At 39.9% G+C, this 14,162-nt stretch overlaps 1 protein-coding gene across 17 annotated transcripts in view; it reads left to right on the forward strand.

Annotated features, from left to right (window-relative positions):
* Nucleotides 1-1,817, forward strand: part of LUC7L2 (LUC7 like 2, pre-mRNA splicing factor) — a 61,967-nt gene extending 60,150 nt beyond the window's left edge. For all 17 annotated transcript variants that reach the window (XM_071215301.1, XM_058297449.2, XM_071215298.1 and 14 more), the window contains one exon: nucleotides 776-1,817. In XM_071215301.1, coding sequence (XP_071071402.1) covers nucleotides 776-953 — 178 coding nt within the window. In that variant the 3' untranslated portion in view covers nucleotides 954-1,817. The remainder of the gene's footprint in view (nucleotides 1-775) is intronic.
* The last annotated feature ends 12,345 nt before the right edge of the window (nucleotides 1,818-14,162 follow it).

Raw genomic sequence — 14,162 nt, forward strand, 5'->3', positions numbered from 1 at the left:
GGAACTAAATAAATATAACATGTTACTGATTCATTTTAGATGCTGAAAGTAATAGATTCCATATTCTGATATCATAATGTCCTCTGGTTTTCCTTCTGACTGCATCTTTAATATGAGGTAGTTTTGTTATTTACCTTTTTTATTGAAGTAGGATTTGGAAATGGAGTAGGCAGTATGAAGAAGTAGTTTACAGTCAATTGAGATTTATTATATTGTGATCATCTTTTGTCTCCCATCTGATTTTTTTTTTTCTGTTGGTTGAATGAGCTGGCTTATAAGAAGTAAAGCTGATTATTAAAATACTTAAGTGGTTATTTAAAACCTTATCGTTAATAGCATAGTTCTCTAAATCAGATATTGCCAAACTGTTGCCTGCAGGCCAGATCCAGCTGGTGGTTTGTTTTTATATGGCTAGTGAGTTGTAGATGGTTTTACATTTTCAAAGTGTTAAAAAAAAACCTATGCCATGAAGACTGTATGTGACCTGCAACACCCAAAGTATTTACTATCTGACCCTTTACAGAAAAAGTTTGACTAACATTGTTCTGAGTCATTGATTTCCATCCAATTTGGAGTCGACATTTTATTCTATATATATTTCCCAAATTGATATATCAAATATGTTTAGGTTCTTTTCGGTTAGAAAATTGACTCCTCTTTTTCTTTGGTGTATCCTGTGTATCTTCAGCTACCAGTAGCTTGATGTTTATCCTATTCTTTCATTTAGATTTTGGGTTTCCCAACATATTTTGCTCCTCAAATTAATATTTTTCAGATCCTCAAAAGAAAGATTCAGAGACCAAGACTTAGCATCACGTGACAGAGACAGGAATTCAAGAGACAGATCACCTCGTGACAGAGATCGAAAAGATAAGAAGCGGTCCTATGAGAGCGCTAATGGCAGATCAGAAGACAGGAGGAGCTCTGAAGAGCGCGAAGCAGGGGAGATCTAATTAGCTGTATATGTATCTTCAATCCTTAAGCTTCCTATGGAGTTACATACTATTGTTTAGTTTACAGCTGTTCAGGGCAACACAGCAGTTTCAGACATGGATCCAGCTAGGCTAGATATACAGTATCTAACTTGATCTGAACTGAACCTGTTTTCCTTGACAAAGCCTAAAACTACATCTATAGTTTCTGGTGAACCTGTAATACAATTCTGAAAGGATTCTCTGTTCACAAATACAATTTTATATAATAAGATGCTGATCTCTGATTTATTCTTTCTAGTAGGAGTGATAGTGAATGAATTGTGTTACTTGCTCTGGGTTTTTTTGAACATTTGTAAAATGCTGTCGTCTTTTCTAGTCCAAACAGCAGCAGCTTTGGGAATTTCTATTTCTTTTTCCTTTGACTTATATCCCCTAATACCCCCACCCTCAAATCATAAGAGGAAGAGGGGCAGGGAAGCAATATAACTTCTGTTCTAAGGTCCTATTCCAGTTAATAATTACAAGCTAATTACAGTTCAGAGCATTTATACTGGAATGTGTGCTGGAGAAATTTAACGTGTTGGATTTTTTTCTTTTTTGTTTAACGGTGCCTCTTTAGAGTTGAAAGTTGAACAGCTATTGTATTACATATTTTGCTTTTTTATTGACATTTTGAAATCAAATGTCTTGATTTTTCTGTTCTATAGAATTGCTATGTTGTTCAGGATGTTTTGAGGGGGTGGGGGCAGGGACTCTTTCATAAGCACTTCTTGTTTTATTTTGTGTGTGTGAAGTATAAAAGCTACACCCTTATTGTAAAAAATAATAAAATGAAAGAAAGAATCACCAACACCATCATTAAACTGTAACTTGTCTGGTAAATTGTGACTAGAACTATTTGCTGTGGGCATTTATTCTTTTATATCATTAATAATGCCTTAATGTGCAGGGCACCAAAGGAAATTAATAAATACTTGCAAAGATTCCAAATGAACTCTTGCTCCACCTGGGCCCATTGCTGACAATTCCAGCTACTTCAGGGTTCTCTCTAACAACTGCTAGGACTGGACCTGCTGAAGACATTGAATTTTGGTTTGGTTTTGTGGTGTTTTTCTTCTTATTCAGCAAACTGAAATAAAGACAGTATAACCAACAAAATGAGACTAAGGTTTCTCCAAGAGCTGTTTTGTTTACCCACTAAAGTTTTAAACCAGTTGGCATGTATCACATGTGATTCTATAAAATAATCTGAGGGAAAAAATATATTCAGTAATGAAATTAGTGTCTGTGAGTATAATTAAGATCACTTTTCAAGAGCTAATTGTTTTTTATCACCAAAGATTGACAAATTTGGCATGACAAAGGAATATGGGCCTCAGAGAACAAGAGAAACTAATGTCATTCCAAGTGACATCAGATTTACAGATAAAAGGGAAAGTCATTAGTTTTCCAATCTAAAAAGTTAATGCCTCATTAACTGACAATTTTCTGCTGTATTTGGTTCCATACAATTTATATAGAATTTAATCCCCATCTGTGTTAGTGGCCCATTACCCTTCTTCCTTTCTTTATTTTTGGTTGCTGAGTAACTTTTTAAATATGCTTTGTTTCTGGTGGTCTGTTATGTTCTACAAATGAAAATTACAAGCATTTCAGATTGAATGCCTTAGGGAGAAGAGTAAGATCAAAAAGGGTTAGCTGGTAAGTGGATGGAAGAATGTCTGGGATCTGACTCATTATAGTCAGTCATACATCTGGAGTTAGATTTCTAATTCTGAATTATGATTGAAAAATATCTTCTAGCTTTATATATGTCCTATTATAATTGAAAATTTTCTGCCTAATATATAAATGACCAAGAAGAATAACATTGTATTAACTGTTACTGCAGTTGTGATTTGTAGGTAATATAGGTTGCCTGATCACCAGCAGATTATCAATTGCCAGTGAAGCGCACTGTCATTCCAGGGCTGTATACCAGAATGGATCACGTCAACTACAGGGTTCTTTAAATGAACCCATTTTTAAAAATCCTTTTAGTATAGTTCTATTGCTTGGATGCTTTTAGGATTTAAACTTTGGAGTAAACATTCTACATTTTAAAATTATTCATGAGACAGGCCAACCACTCTGCATTATAATAACCCTTAAAATTTCAATCTCTTTCCCTTATACACACTTTTTGTACTTTCGTGTTATGTTGTGACTGATAGAAAGTATAACCAAGCTTAGTCACATAAATGCAAAAAACAGTTGATCTCTGAAGATGTCATGCTGAGTATTTTCTTCAATAAGCCTTCGTTTTGTTGTCATCAACCATTACTCCCTAAAGATATTTTGCTGAGTTGTATCAATAGCATCAACTGAAACTAAAGAAAAACTCCATTCCAAATAACCTTTAAATTTTTAAGAGACTAATTATTAAGCCTAAAACCAAGGTTTACTTTTCCAGGTTGCAATTTTAATAGTCCAGATTCCATTTTCAGAAAATACCAACATTAGCCCTTTCAGCCAGAGAGAGCCAAGCGTGCATTAAAATTTAAATGAACAGTTTTGTCATTCACGGTGGTAAATTCTACTTTCAAATGGTGGTTTTAAGCAATGGCCTCTTGAATATTATATAAGGTTTTTTTTTTTTTTGCTAATGGCTATTTCAAAAATTATAATTGTTAGTAGGTTTCTCAGTTTTAAAAATCCAAGTATATAATTAGATAATTTTAAAAATACCGGTATCTAGCTATGGTGAATATTCAGCTAATATGCACTAGTATGGCTATACCAATTGTTAAAATATTGCAACGTGTCCCTTAATAATTAACTGCTGCCTCAAGCTTCCAGAATGCCCTGCCCCCAAGACCACCCTGCCACTTATCGAGGCCTGATAGAGCCAAGAGTTTTAGAACCTTGGTCTACCATAACATGCTGTACTGACAAATATTTTGAAAATTACATTCCTGTAAATTTTTTCCACAGTATTGAGAAAGGAGAACCTTATATCTCAATATTTTTCTTTCAACTGCCTGCTGTAATTGAACTCTACAGGGAGTTAGGGAAAGCTGGAGAGTCATGGAGGAGTCTAGGAGAAGAGGTTTTTGGTGGCAGAAGACAATTGGGAAAGACCTGGCAAGGGTCTACCAGAAGAATAGTACTGGGATCAAGGATGAGCCACGGTTTGCAGGGTACTGAGGCCCAAATGAGAAGATGTCTCTGAATGTCAGGTCCATCTGTATGTTCCCAGGTACCAGCAGAAACCAGGTGTTCGAAGTTCTGAGTCTGCAACTAATGGCGTACATAGTAAAGTTAAGGCTGAAAGCAAGGTATCAAGACTCTCAGAATGGGGCTCCAATAGTCAAAGCTCTAGCAAGGTATATATGCAGCTAAAATGTATAGATATGTGCACCAAAAGACATTCATTACATTTTCATAACCAACAGGGAATAAACCAATTTTCCATCAGTAGTAGGTGAATAAATTGTGGTTATAGTCTATACAATGACAATTCAGCTACAACAAAAATACTATAGATTGTTGAGCAAACAAAGATGAGTACAAAAGAATACATTCTATATGGTTCTATTTATATGATATTCAAGGCAAAACTACGGTGCTAAAATTCAGGATAATGGTTTTCCTTGGGAAGCAGTGATTGAGACTCAGCACAAGGGGGGCTTTCTGGGGAGCAGGTTAGTTTTATTTCTTGATCTGGTGGCTTGTTTCATGAGTGAAATTCATTGAACTATACATTTCTGATTTGTAATTTCTCTGCATAAATGTTCTACATCAGAAAAACATAAGTGAGACACATAAGAAGGTGAACATATGGCAGGCCTAAGGAAAGAAGTGGAAGATGGAAATAAAACTATTGGAAATCAAATCCCCATTTTACAATCCCACCAACAGTGAAGGAGTGTGCCAATTTCTCCACATCCTCTCAGAGGATGCAACACAAATGAAAAGTACTGAAGCCATAAAAAGATGGATATTATATTACTACTGTTTACCACACTCTATAGATCAGTATTTTCCCCATGCTTTTCCACATTCCCACCACCCTGCAATAATGACATATATCTACTCTAGCTCACAAATGACACTTTTGCATCTGTACCATCAACAATTGTCTTCTACTTCTGGGTTCACTGTTAGTCATTAGGTTATTCTCTAGGTTTCTTTCAATTGACATTTACATCCCTGGACTACACTTTTCAGCCACAATCCCGTTTATAAATCAGCTACTACTCACTATAATGTGTTACCATCAACTCTATCCATTTCCACACTTTTTTTTTTTTTAAAGATTTTTTATTTAATTCCCCTCCCCTCCCCTGGTTGTCTGTCTTCTGTGTCTTTTTGCTGCGTCTTGTTTCTTTGTCCGCTTCTGTTGTCGTCAGCGGCACAGGAAGTGTGGGCGGTGCCATTCCTCGGCAGGCTGCTCCCTCCTTTGCGCTAGGCGGCTCTCCTTATGGGTGCACTCCATGCGCGTGGGGCTCCCCTACGCAGGGGACACCCCTGCGGGGCGGGGGACACCCCTGCGGGGCGCGGCACTCCTTGCGCAGCACTGAGCATGGGCCAGCTCCACACGGGTCAAGGAGGCCCGGGGCTTGAACCGCGGACCTCCCATGTGGTAGACGGATGCCCTAACCACTGGGCCAAAGTCTGTTTCCCCATTTCCACACTTTTAACAGTCAAGTTAATTAAAACTTCTACATACCTAAGCATCAGTAGTTCTTTTCAGCCCTCCTCTTATCTCCTAATAACCTGTACTCTAGGTTTTAACTCCATGCATCTATTCTTCATATTTAGTTTATATAAACAAGACCATGCAATACTTGTCCTTTTGTGGCTGGTTTACTTCAGTTAGCATAATGTCTTCAAGATTCGTCCATGTTATGTGTCCCAATTTCATTCTTACTGCAGCATAGAATTCATCTTATGTATATTTTGTTTATCCATTCATTGGTTGGTGGACATTTGGGTTGTTTGAATCTTTCGGCAATTGCAAAAAACACCACTATGGATATCAGTGCAGATGTATGTCTGTGTCACAGTTTTTAGTTCTGGATATAATCCCTGGCAGAGGAATTGCTGGATCATATGGCAGTTCTATATTGAGCTTCCCGAGAAACTGTCAAACTGTCTTCCCCAGAGGCAGCACCATTTTACAATCCCACCAACAGTGAAGGAGTGTGCCAATTTCTTCACATCCTCTCCAACACTTGTTTTCTGTTTTGTTTTGATTTTAAAGGTCATTCTGTGTGGTGTGAGAAGGTATTGCATTGTCATTTTGACTTGCATTTCCCTAATAGTGAAAAGGAACATTTTTTCATATGCTTTTTGGCCGTTTGTATTTTCTCTTTGAAGAAATGTCTGTCTAAATCTTTTGCCCATTGTTAAATTGGATTGCTTGCTCTATTATTGTTCAGTTATATGATCTCTTTAAAATAGAATGGAAATCAAACCCTTACCAGATACGTGGTTTCCAAATATTTTCTCCCATTGAATGGACTGCCTTTTGACCTTGATGAAGTCCTTTGAATCACAGAAGTGTTTTAAGTTTGAGGAGATCTCAGTCCCATTTATCCATGTTTTCTTTCAGTGCTCATGCTATTGTTGTAAGGTTTAAGAATGCACCATCCACCATCAGGACTTGATGCTTTCATACATTTTCTTCTAGGGGCTTTATGGTTCTAGCTTTTATATTGAGGTCTTTGTTCCATTTTGAGTTAATTTTTGTATAAGGTGTGACGTAGGGTCCTCTTCCTTTTGGCTATATCCAATGTATATCCAGTTCTTCCAGCACCATTTGTTGAATACACTGTTCTTCCCCAGCTGGATGGGTTTTACAGGCTTGTCAAAAATTACTTGACCATAGATTTGAGGGTCTGTTTCTGAACCATCAATTCGGTTCATTGATCTTTGTGTCTGTCTTTATGCCAATACTATGCTGCTTTTATCACTGTAGCTAGATAATATGATTTAAAGCCCAGAAGTGAGTCGTCCAACTTTGCTTTTCCTCCCCACCCCATCCTGAGATGGCTCCCCCATATGTCTGCTTGTCTGCTCATTGTCTGCACTTGTTGTCTGCCTGTTTGTCTTCAGGAGGCACTGGGAACTTAACCTGGGACCTACCATGTGGGCAGTGGGTGCCCAACCACTTGAGTCATATCTGCTCTCTGCTCATTGTGTCAGCTTGTCTTTAGGAGGCACCAAGAACCGAACCTGGGACCTCCCATATAGGAGGCAGGTGCCCAACTGCTTGAGCCACATCCTCTCCCCTTCACTTTTCCTTTTCAAGATGTTTCTGGCTTTTTTGGGCCCCTCACCATTCCAAATAAGTTTGATAATTGTTTTCCATTTGTTTAAAAATTCTGGTGGAATTTTTATTGGGGTTGCATTGAATCTGTATAAAAATTCAGGTAGGATTGACATCTTAATGATATTTAGTCTCCCAGTCCATAAGCATGGAATGTTCCTTCAATTATTTAGGTCTTTTAAAATTTCTTTTAACAATTCATTGTAGTTTCCTGAATACAAGTGCTTTACAAGTTTATTCCTAAATATTTGATTCTTTTTTTTTTAAGATTTATTTATTTATTTCTCTCCCCTCCCCCTGCCCCGGTTGTCTGTTCTCTGTGTCTATTTGCTGCGTCGTTGTCTTTGTCCACTTCTGTTGTTGTCAGCGGCACAGGAATCTGTGTTTCTTTTTGTTGCATCATCTTGTGTCAGCTCTCCATGTGTGCGGCACCATTCTTAGGCAGGCTGAACTTTCTGTCGCGCTGGGCGGCTCTCCTTATTGGGCTCACTCCTTGTGCATGGGGCTCCCCTACGCGGGGGACACCCCTGCGTGACCCGGCACTCCTTGTGCGCATCAGCACTGTGCATGGGCCAGCTGCACACGGGTCAGGGAGGCCCGGGGTTTGAACCGCGGACCTCCCATGTGGTAGACGGATGCCTTAACCACTGGGCCAAGGCCACTTCCCATGATTCTTTTAGTTGCTATTGTAAACGGAATTTTTCTGGACTTCCTCCTCAGATTGCACGTTACAATTGTATAGAAACACCACCGATTTTGTGTATTGATCTTGTATCCTGACAATCTACTGAAATAGTTTATTAGCTCTAGCATCTTTGTTGTAAATTTTTCGGGACTTTCTAGACATAGGATTATCTACACATAGTGAAAGTTTCACTTTTTCCTTTTTTTTTTAATTAAAGATTTATTTATTTCTCCCCCTCCCCCAGTTGTCTGCTGTCTCTGTCCATTTGCTGTGTGTTCTTTTGTGACTGCTTCTATCTTTATCAGTGGCACTGGGAATCCGTGTCTCTTTTTGTTATGTCAGCTCTCCATGTGTGCAGCGTCATTCTTGAGCAGATTGCACTTTCTTTTGCGCTGGGTGGCTCTCTTTACGGGGTGGACTCCTTGCCCGTGGGGCTCCCCTACGCGGGGGACACCCTGCGTGGTAGGGCACTCCTTGCGTGCATCAGTGCTGCGCATGGGCCAGCTTCACACGGGTAACGGAGGCCCGGGGTTTGAACCACAGACCTCCCATGTGGTAGGCAGATGCCCTATCCATTGGGCCAAGTCAGCTTCCCACTTTTTCCTTTCTAATTTGCATGCCTTTTATTTCTCTTTCTTGCCTGATTGCTCTAGCTAGACCCTCTAGCACTATATTAAACAACAGTGGTGACAGTGGGCATCCTTTTCTTGTTCCCAGTCTGAACGGGAAAGCTTTTCACCATTGAGTACAATTTTAGCTTTATCATGTTGAGAACGTTTCCTTCAATTCTTAACTTTTGTAGTATTTTTATCAAGAAAGGATGCTGTATTTTGTCATGTGCCTTTTCTGTATCAAAAAATCATGTGATTTCTTTGGTTTATTAATGTGGTATATTACACTCTCTTTCTTTAAAAGATTTTTATTTATTTCTCACCCCTCATTGTTTATGCTTGCTGTCTGCTTGTCTTCTTTTTAGGAGGCACCGAGAACCAAACCCTGGCCCTCCCATGTGGGAGGAAGGAGCCTAATTGCTTGATCCACCTCCATACCCCATTTGTTGTGTCTCTCATTGTTTCCTCACTGTGTCTCTTGGTTACATCATCTTACTGCATCATCTTGTTGCATCAGCCTGCTACACCACCCCATCATGTCAGCTTGCTGTCTTGCTTGTCTTTTTTAGGAGGCACCAAGAACTGAACCGAGGACCTCCCATGTGGTAGGCGGGAGCCTAGCTGCTTGAGCCTTTAATGTGCTGTTGGATTTGATTAGCAAGTATTTTATTGAGAACTTTTGCATCCATATTCATTAGAGAAATGGGTCTGTAATTTTCTTTTTTTGTAGTACCTTTATCTGCTTTGGTATTAGGGTGATATTGGCTTCACAGAATCATAGAATGAGTTTTGTAGCATTCCTCCTTCAGTTTTTTTTAGAGGAGCTTGAGTGAGATTGGTATTGAATCTTTGAATGCTTGGTAGAACTCATCTGTGAAACCATCTGGTCTCGGACTTCTCATTTTGGAAAGTTGTTTGATGACTGTTTCAATCTCTTGTGATTGGTTTGCTGAGAACTTCTATTTCTTCTAGGGTCAGTGTAGATTGTATGTTCTTAGGAATTTTTCCATTTTGCCTACATTGTCTAGTTTTTGACATACCTCTTATGATCTCTTTTATTTCTATAGGGTCAGTAGTAATGTCCCCATTTTCATTTTTTCATTTATTTGTATCATCTTTTTTTCTTTCTCAGTCTTTCTAAGGGTTTGTTGATTTTGCCAATCTTTTCAAAGAACCAACTTTTGGTTTTGTTAATTCTTTTGTTGTCCTCAATCATTTTTTTCTACTCTGATCTTTGTTATTTCATTCCTTCTATTTGCTCCTCTTCTCTCCTTCCCTCTCCTCCTCTCCCCTCCTTTCCCCAATCTGTGTCTTTTGATTGAGTTTAATCCATTAACAATCAACATTACTATAAATGCAGTTCCCATTTTGACCTTTGGGTTTCATCTGTCATTTTATTTTCACTCCTCTTTTGACACTTTAAAAAGTTACCGTCACTGATACAATCTTCATTTCTAGACTTTCTTACAAGTCTCTCCTGTCTTTTCCTTTCAGGCTGTAATACTCCCTTTAATATTTCCTGCAAAGCCGTTCTCTTTGTTATAAACTCTCTCAGTTTCTGTTTATTTGTGACTGTTCTAAACCCACCCTCATTTTTGAACAACACTCTTACCAGTATAGGATTCTTGGTTGGCAGTGTTTCTTTTGCATTATCTTATCATCATACTACTGCCTTCTTGCCTCTGTGTTTTCTATGAGAAATTAACACTTAATCTTACTGGATAGGCATCCCTTTTCTCTTGCTGCTCTCTGAATTCTCTCTTTGGCAATTGACATTCTTCTTAGTTTGTCTTGGAGTTGGTCTGTTTGGATTTATTTGAATGGGAGTGGGAGTACACTGTGCTTCTTGGACATGGATATTTATGTCCTTCAATAGAGTTGGGAAATTTTCTACCAATATTTCTTCAAGTATTTCTTCTGCCCTTTTTCCCATCCCTTCTCCTTCTGGGACACCTGTGACAAATATATCTGTGGTCTCTTGCTGTCATTTAGTTCTCTGAGACCCTGTTAAATTTTTTCCATTTTTAAAAAATATTTTTTATTTATCCCCTCCCCCCCCACCCCAATTGTCTGCTCTCTGTGTCCATTTACTATGTGTTTTTCTGTGTCCACTTACATTCTTGTCAGCAGCACCGGGAATCTGTCTCTTTTTGTTGAGTCATCTTGCTATGTCAGCTCTGTGTGTGTGTGATGCCACTCCTGGGCAGGCTGTGCTTTTTTCACACAGGGTGGCTCTCCTTGCACATGGGGCTCCCCTACACAGGGGACACCTGCATGGCATGGCACTCCTTGCACATGTCAGCACTGCACATGGGCCAGCTCACCCCATGTGGTCAGGGTCAGGAGGCCCTGGGTTTGAACCCTGGACCTCCTATATGGTAGGCAGATATTCTGTCAGTTAAGCCAAATCCATTCCCCCTCCATTCTTCATCTGATCTTTTGTATGATCACTCTCAGAGGCCATGTTGTCAAGCTCATCGATCCTTTCTTGTGCCTCGTGTTTTAAATTTCATTTATTATGCTTTCATTACCATAAGATCTGCTATTTATGTATGCTTTCAAATTCTTTGAGCTCACCTAGTGTCTTTTTTTTTTTTTTAAGATTATTTATTTATTTAATTTCCCCCCCTCCCCTGGTTGTCTGTTCTTGGTGTCTATTTGTTGCGTCTTGTTTCTTTTGTCTGCTTTTGTTTCTTTGTCCGCTTCTGTTGTCATCAGCGGCACAGGAAGTGTGGGCGGCGCCATTCCTGGGCAGGCTGCTCTTTCTTTTCACGCTGGGCGGCTTTCCTCACGGGTGCACTCCTTGCGCATGGGGGCTCCCCCACGCGGGGGACACCCTTGCGTGGCACGGCACTCCTTGCACGCATCAGCACTGCGCATGGCCAGCTCCACACGGGTTGAGGAGGCCCGGGGTTTGAACCGCGGACCTCCCATATGGTAGACGGACGCCCTAACCACTGGGCCAAAGTCCGTTTCCCCAACACCTAGTGTCTTTTTAATATCCTTTTTATATTTAGCCATCTCATTGAATTTATGAATGAGATTTATTTGAACATCTCTGCTTAGTTGTCTCAACTCCTTTATGTTATCCTGGGTGCTTATCTTGTTCCTTTCACTGGTCTATATCATCCTGTTTCTTGGTATGAATTGTAATTTTTTGTTGGTGTCTTGACAGCTGGCTTACTACATGTATGTATTCTGGGTACAGTTTCTCTTTAGTTTAGGGCTTTCTTGCTTTTTCTTCCTTGCTGGTTGTATAGCAGGAGCTGAGGATGAAGTTGCCTTGTTGTCTCAGGAATTGATGAAACCCACCTTTCTCCTTTGCCAGGGGGACAGAACCACAGCCATGTGTCATAATCCAAGTTGTGCAGGACAAAACTGTAGTTGCCCAGAGAGACTGATGAAACTTCACACCCTTTCCTCCCCTACCTGGGGTGGGGATGGAGTTGCAGGTGTGGGCAGCAATCATGCTGTGGGGTCCAAAATGACCACAGTTGCCCAGGTAGACTGACATAGAATTGGACCCCTCATGTACACACCCCATGTTCAAGACATACCTTTTTTATCCTTAGATGTTTTAATATATACACACCCCAAGTTTAGGACTCTTAGAACATAATTACAATACCATTATCATACCTAAAATGTTGTTATTCCTTAATATCATTAATCCAGTGTTCAAATTCATTCTCTTATCCCCTTCTTTCTCCCATCTTCTACACTTTTCTCTCTCCTTCCCCCTCTCTGTGTTCATCAGGATCTGAAAATGGTTCCCTACACGGCAGTTACAATTGGTTGCGATGTCTCACCTTTCTTTCAACCTGTAGATTCCCTCCATTTTTTTCTTGTGATTTATTTAAAAAGAAAAAACTGTAATTTGTCCTGTAGAGTTTTCCTTGGTCTCAGTCTTGCTAATTGCACACCCATGGTGTCATTTATGTTCTTCTCTCCTGTATCTGTAGATAATTGGTAGGTAGAACTAGAGGATGATCAGGCCCACGTTTCAGTTTGAGGCAAGAATATGTCGCTTCCATCAGGAGGCACATGATGTCTGGTGGTCTTTTTTGTGATAGTAGTAGCTATGACCATGGCCTAGATCATCCATTCATTAGGAATTTCAAAATGATTTGATTCTTGTCCCTTCGTTACGTCTTCATTTATTATATGGAGTACTTTTATTTTTAAGATTATTTTTCCCCCTTCCCCTTCTCCTGCCCTGTTTTTGCTGTGTTGTCTTCTCATTTTCTGTCCTCTAGGATTCACCAGGATTCAATCCTGGAGACTCCTGATGTGGAGAGAGGTTCCCTGTCAATTGCTCACCTCAGTTCCTGGTTTCTGCTGTGCCTGACCTTGACTCTTCCCTTGTCTCTCTTGTGTCATCATCTTGCTGTGTGACTCACTTGCATGGGTACTGGCTCACCGTGTGGACAGTGGTTTGCCACACAGGCATGCTTTCTTTTCTTTTTACGAGGAGGCCCCAGGGATCAAACCCAGGTCCTCCCATGTGATAGGCAGCAGCTCTATCACTTGAGCCCCATCCACTTCTCTTTGGAGTACTTTTATTATGAGAGATTTCCTTCCTCAACTATGTAGTTAACCTGAGGTACAGATAATATAGGAAAAGGAGAATAAATGCTTGATTCTTACTTACCCTTTATTTACTATTTCTCAAAATAGTGATTTGATTCTCCTCCTGGAGTGACAAAAACGAGTATTTTTAAAAAGTATCATGAACTAACTCACGTCATTGAGACATACTTGATGTCTTTTGATCCATTTCAGTTAAAGTTTCCAATCTTTGGCCCATGAAAAGCCTCTTTAAGTTGACCCTCAATTCATACGACATGACTCTGGTACACTTTAATTGCATCCTTTTCTCTACCAATGGTATTTACTCCAGAGCTTAGAAAACAAACACTCCTAGATTCTTCTAATGAAGTTAGCACAATATTAAAGCCCAATGAAATAGCATTCAAAAGGGAAAACCTAAAAAATACATTTTAAGGGAAGCAGACTTGGCCCAGTGGTTAGGGTGCCCGTCTACCACATGGGAGGTCCACGGTTCAAACGCCGGGCCTCCTTGACCCGTGCGCAGCTGGCCCATGTGCAGTGCTGTTGCGCACAGGAGTGTCCTGCCATGCAGGGGTGTCCCCCGCGTAGGGGAGCCCCACGTGCAAGGAGTGCACCCCATAAAGAGAGCTGCCCAGCGCGAAAGAAAGTGCAGCCTGCCCAGGAATGGCGCCGCCCACACGGAGAGCTGACACAACAAGATAATGCAACAGAAAGAGACAGATTCCCATGCCGCTGACAACAACAGAAGCGGACAAAGGAGATGCAGCAAATAGAACAGACAACTGGGGGCGGGGAGTAAATAAATAAATCTTAAAAAAAAACATTTTAAATATTGGTGCGAAGCTTTTTGTTTTTAAACAAATCCATTTTTAAAATTTTATTGGTACATATTAATAAAGCATACAATCCATCCAAAGTGCACAATCAGTGGTATTTGGTACAATCAAGCAACATGCAGTACCTTGTATCCTCTTTCCCTTAGCATGCTTCCTTTCTTTTACCCTTACTGGAGGATTACCAATATATTACTATATACTACTGCATAG

Source organism: Dasypus novemcinctus, chromosome 5 (genome assembly GCF_030445035.2).
Source record: "Dasypus novemcinctus isolate mDasNov1 chromosome 5, mDasNov1.1.hap2, whole genome shotgun sequence".
Classification (NCBI taxonomy): Eukaryota; Metazoa; Chordata; class Mammalia; order Cingulata; family Dasypodidae; genus Dasypus; species Dasypus novemcinctus.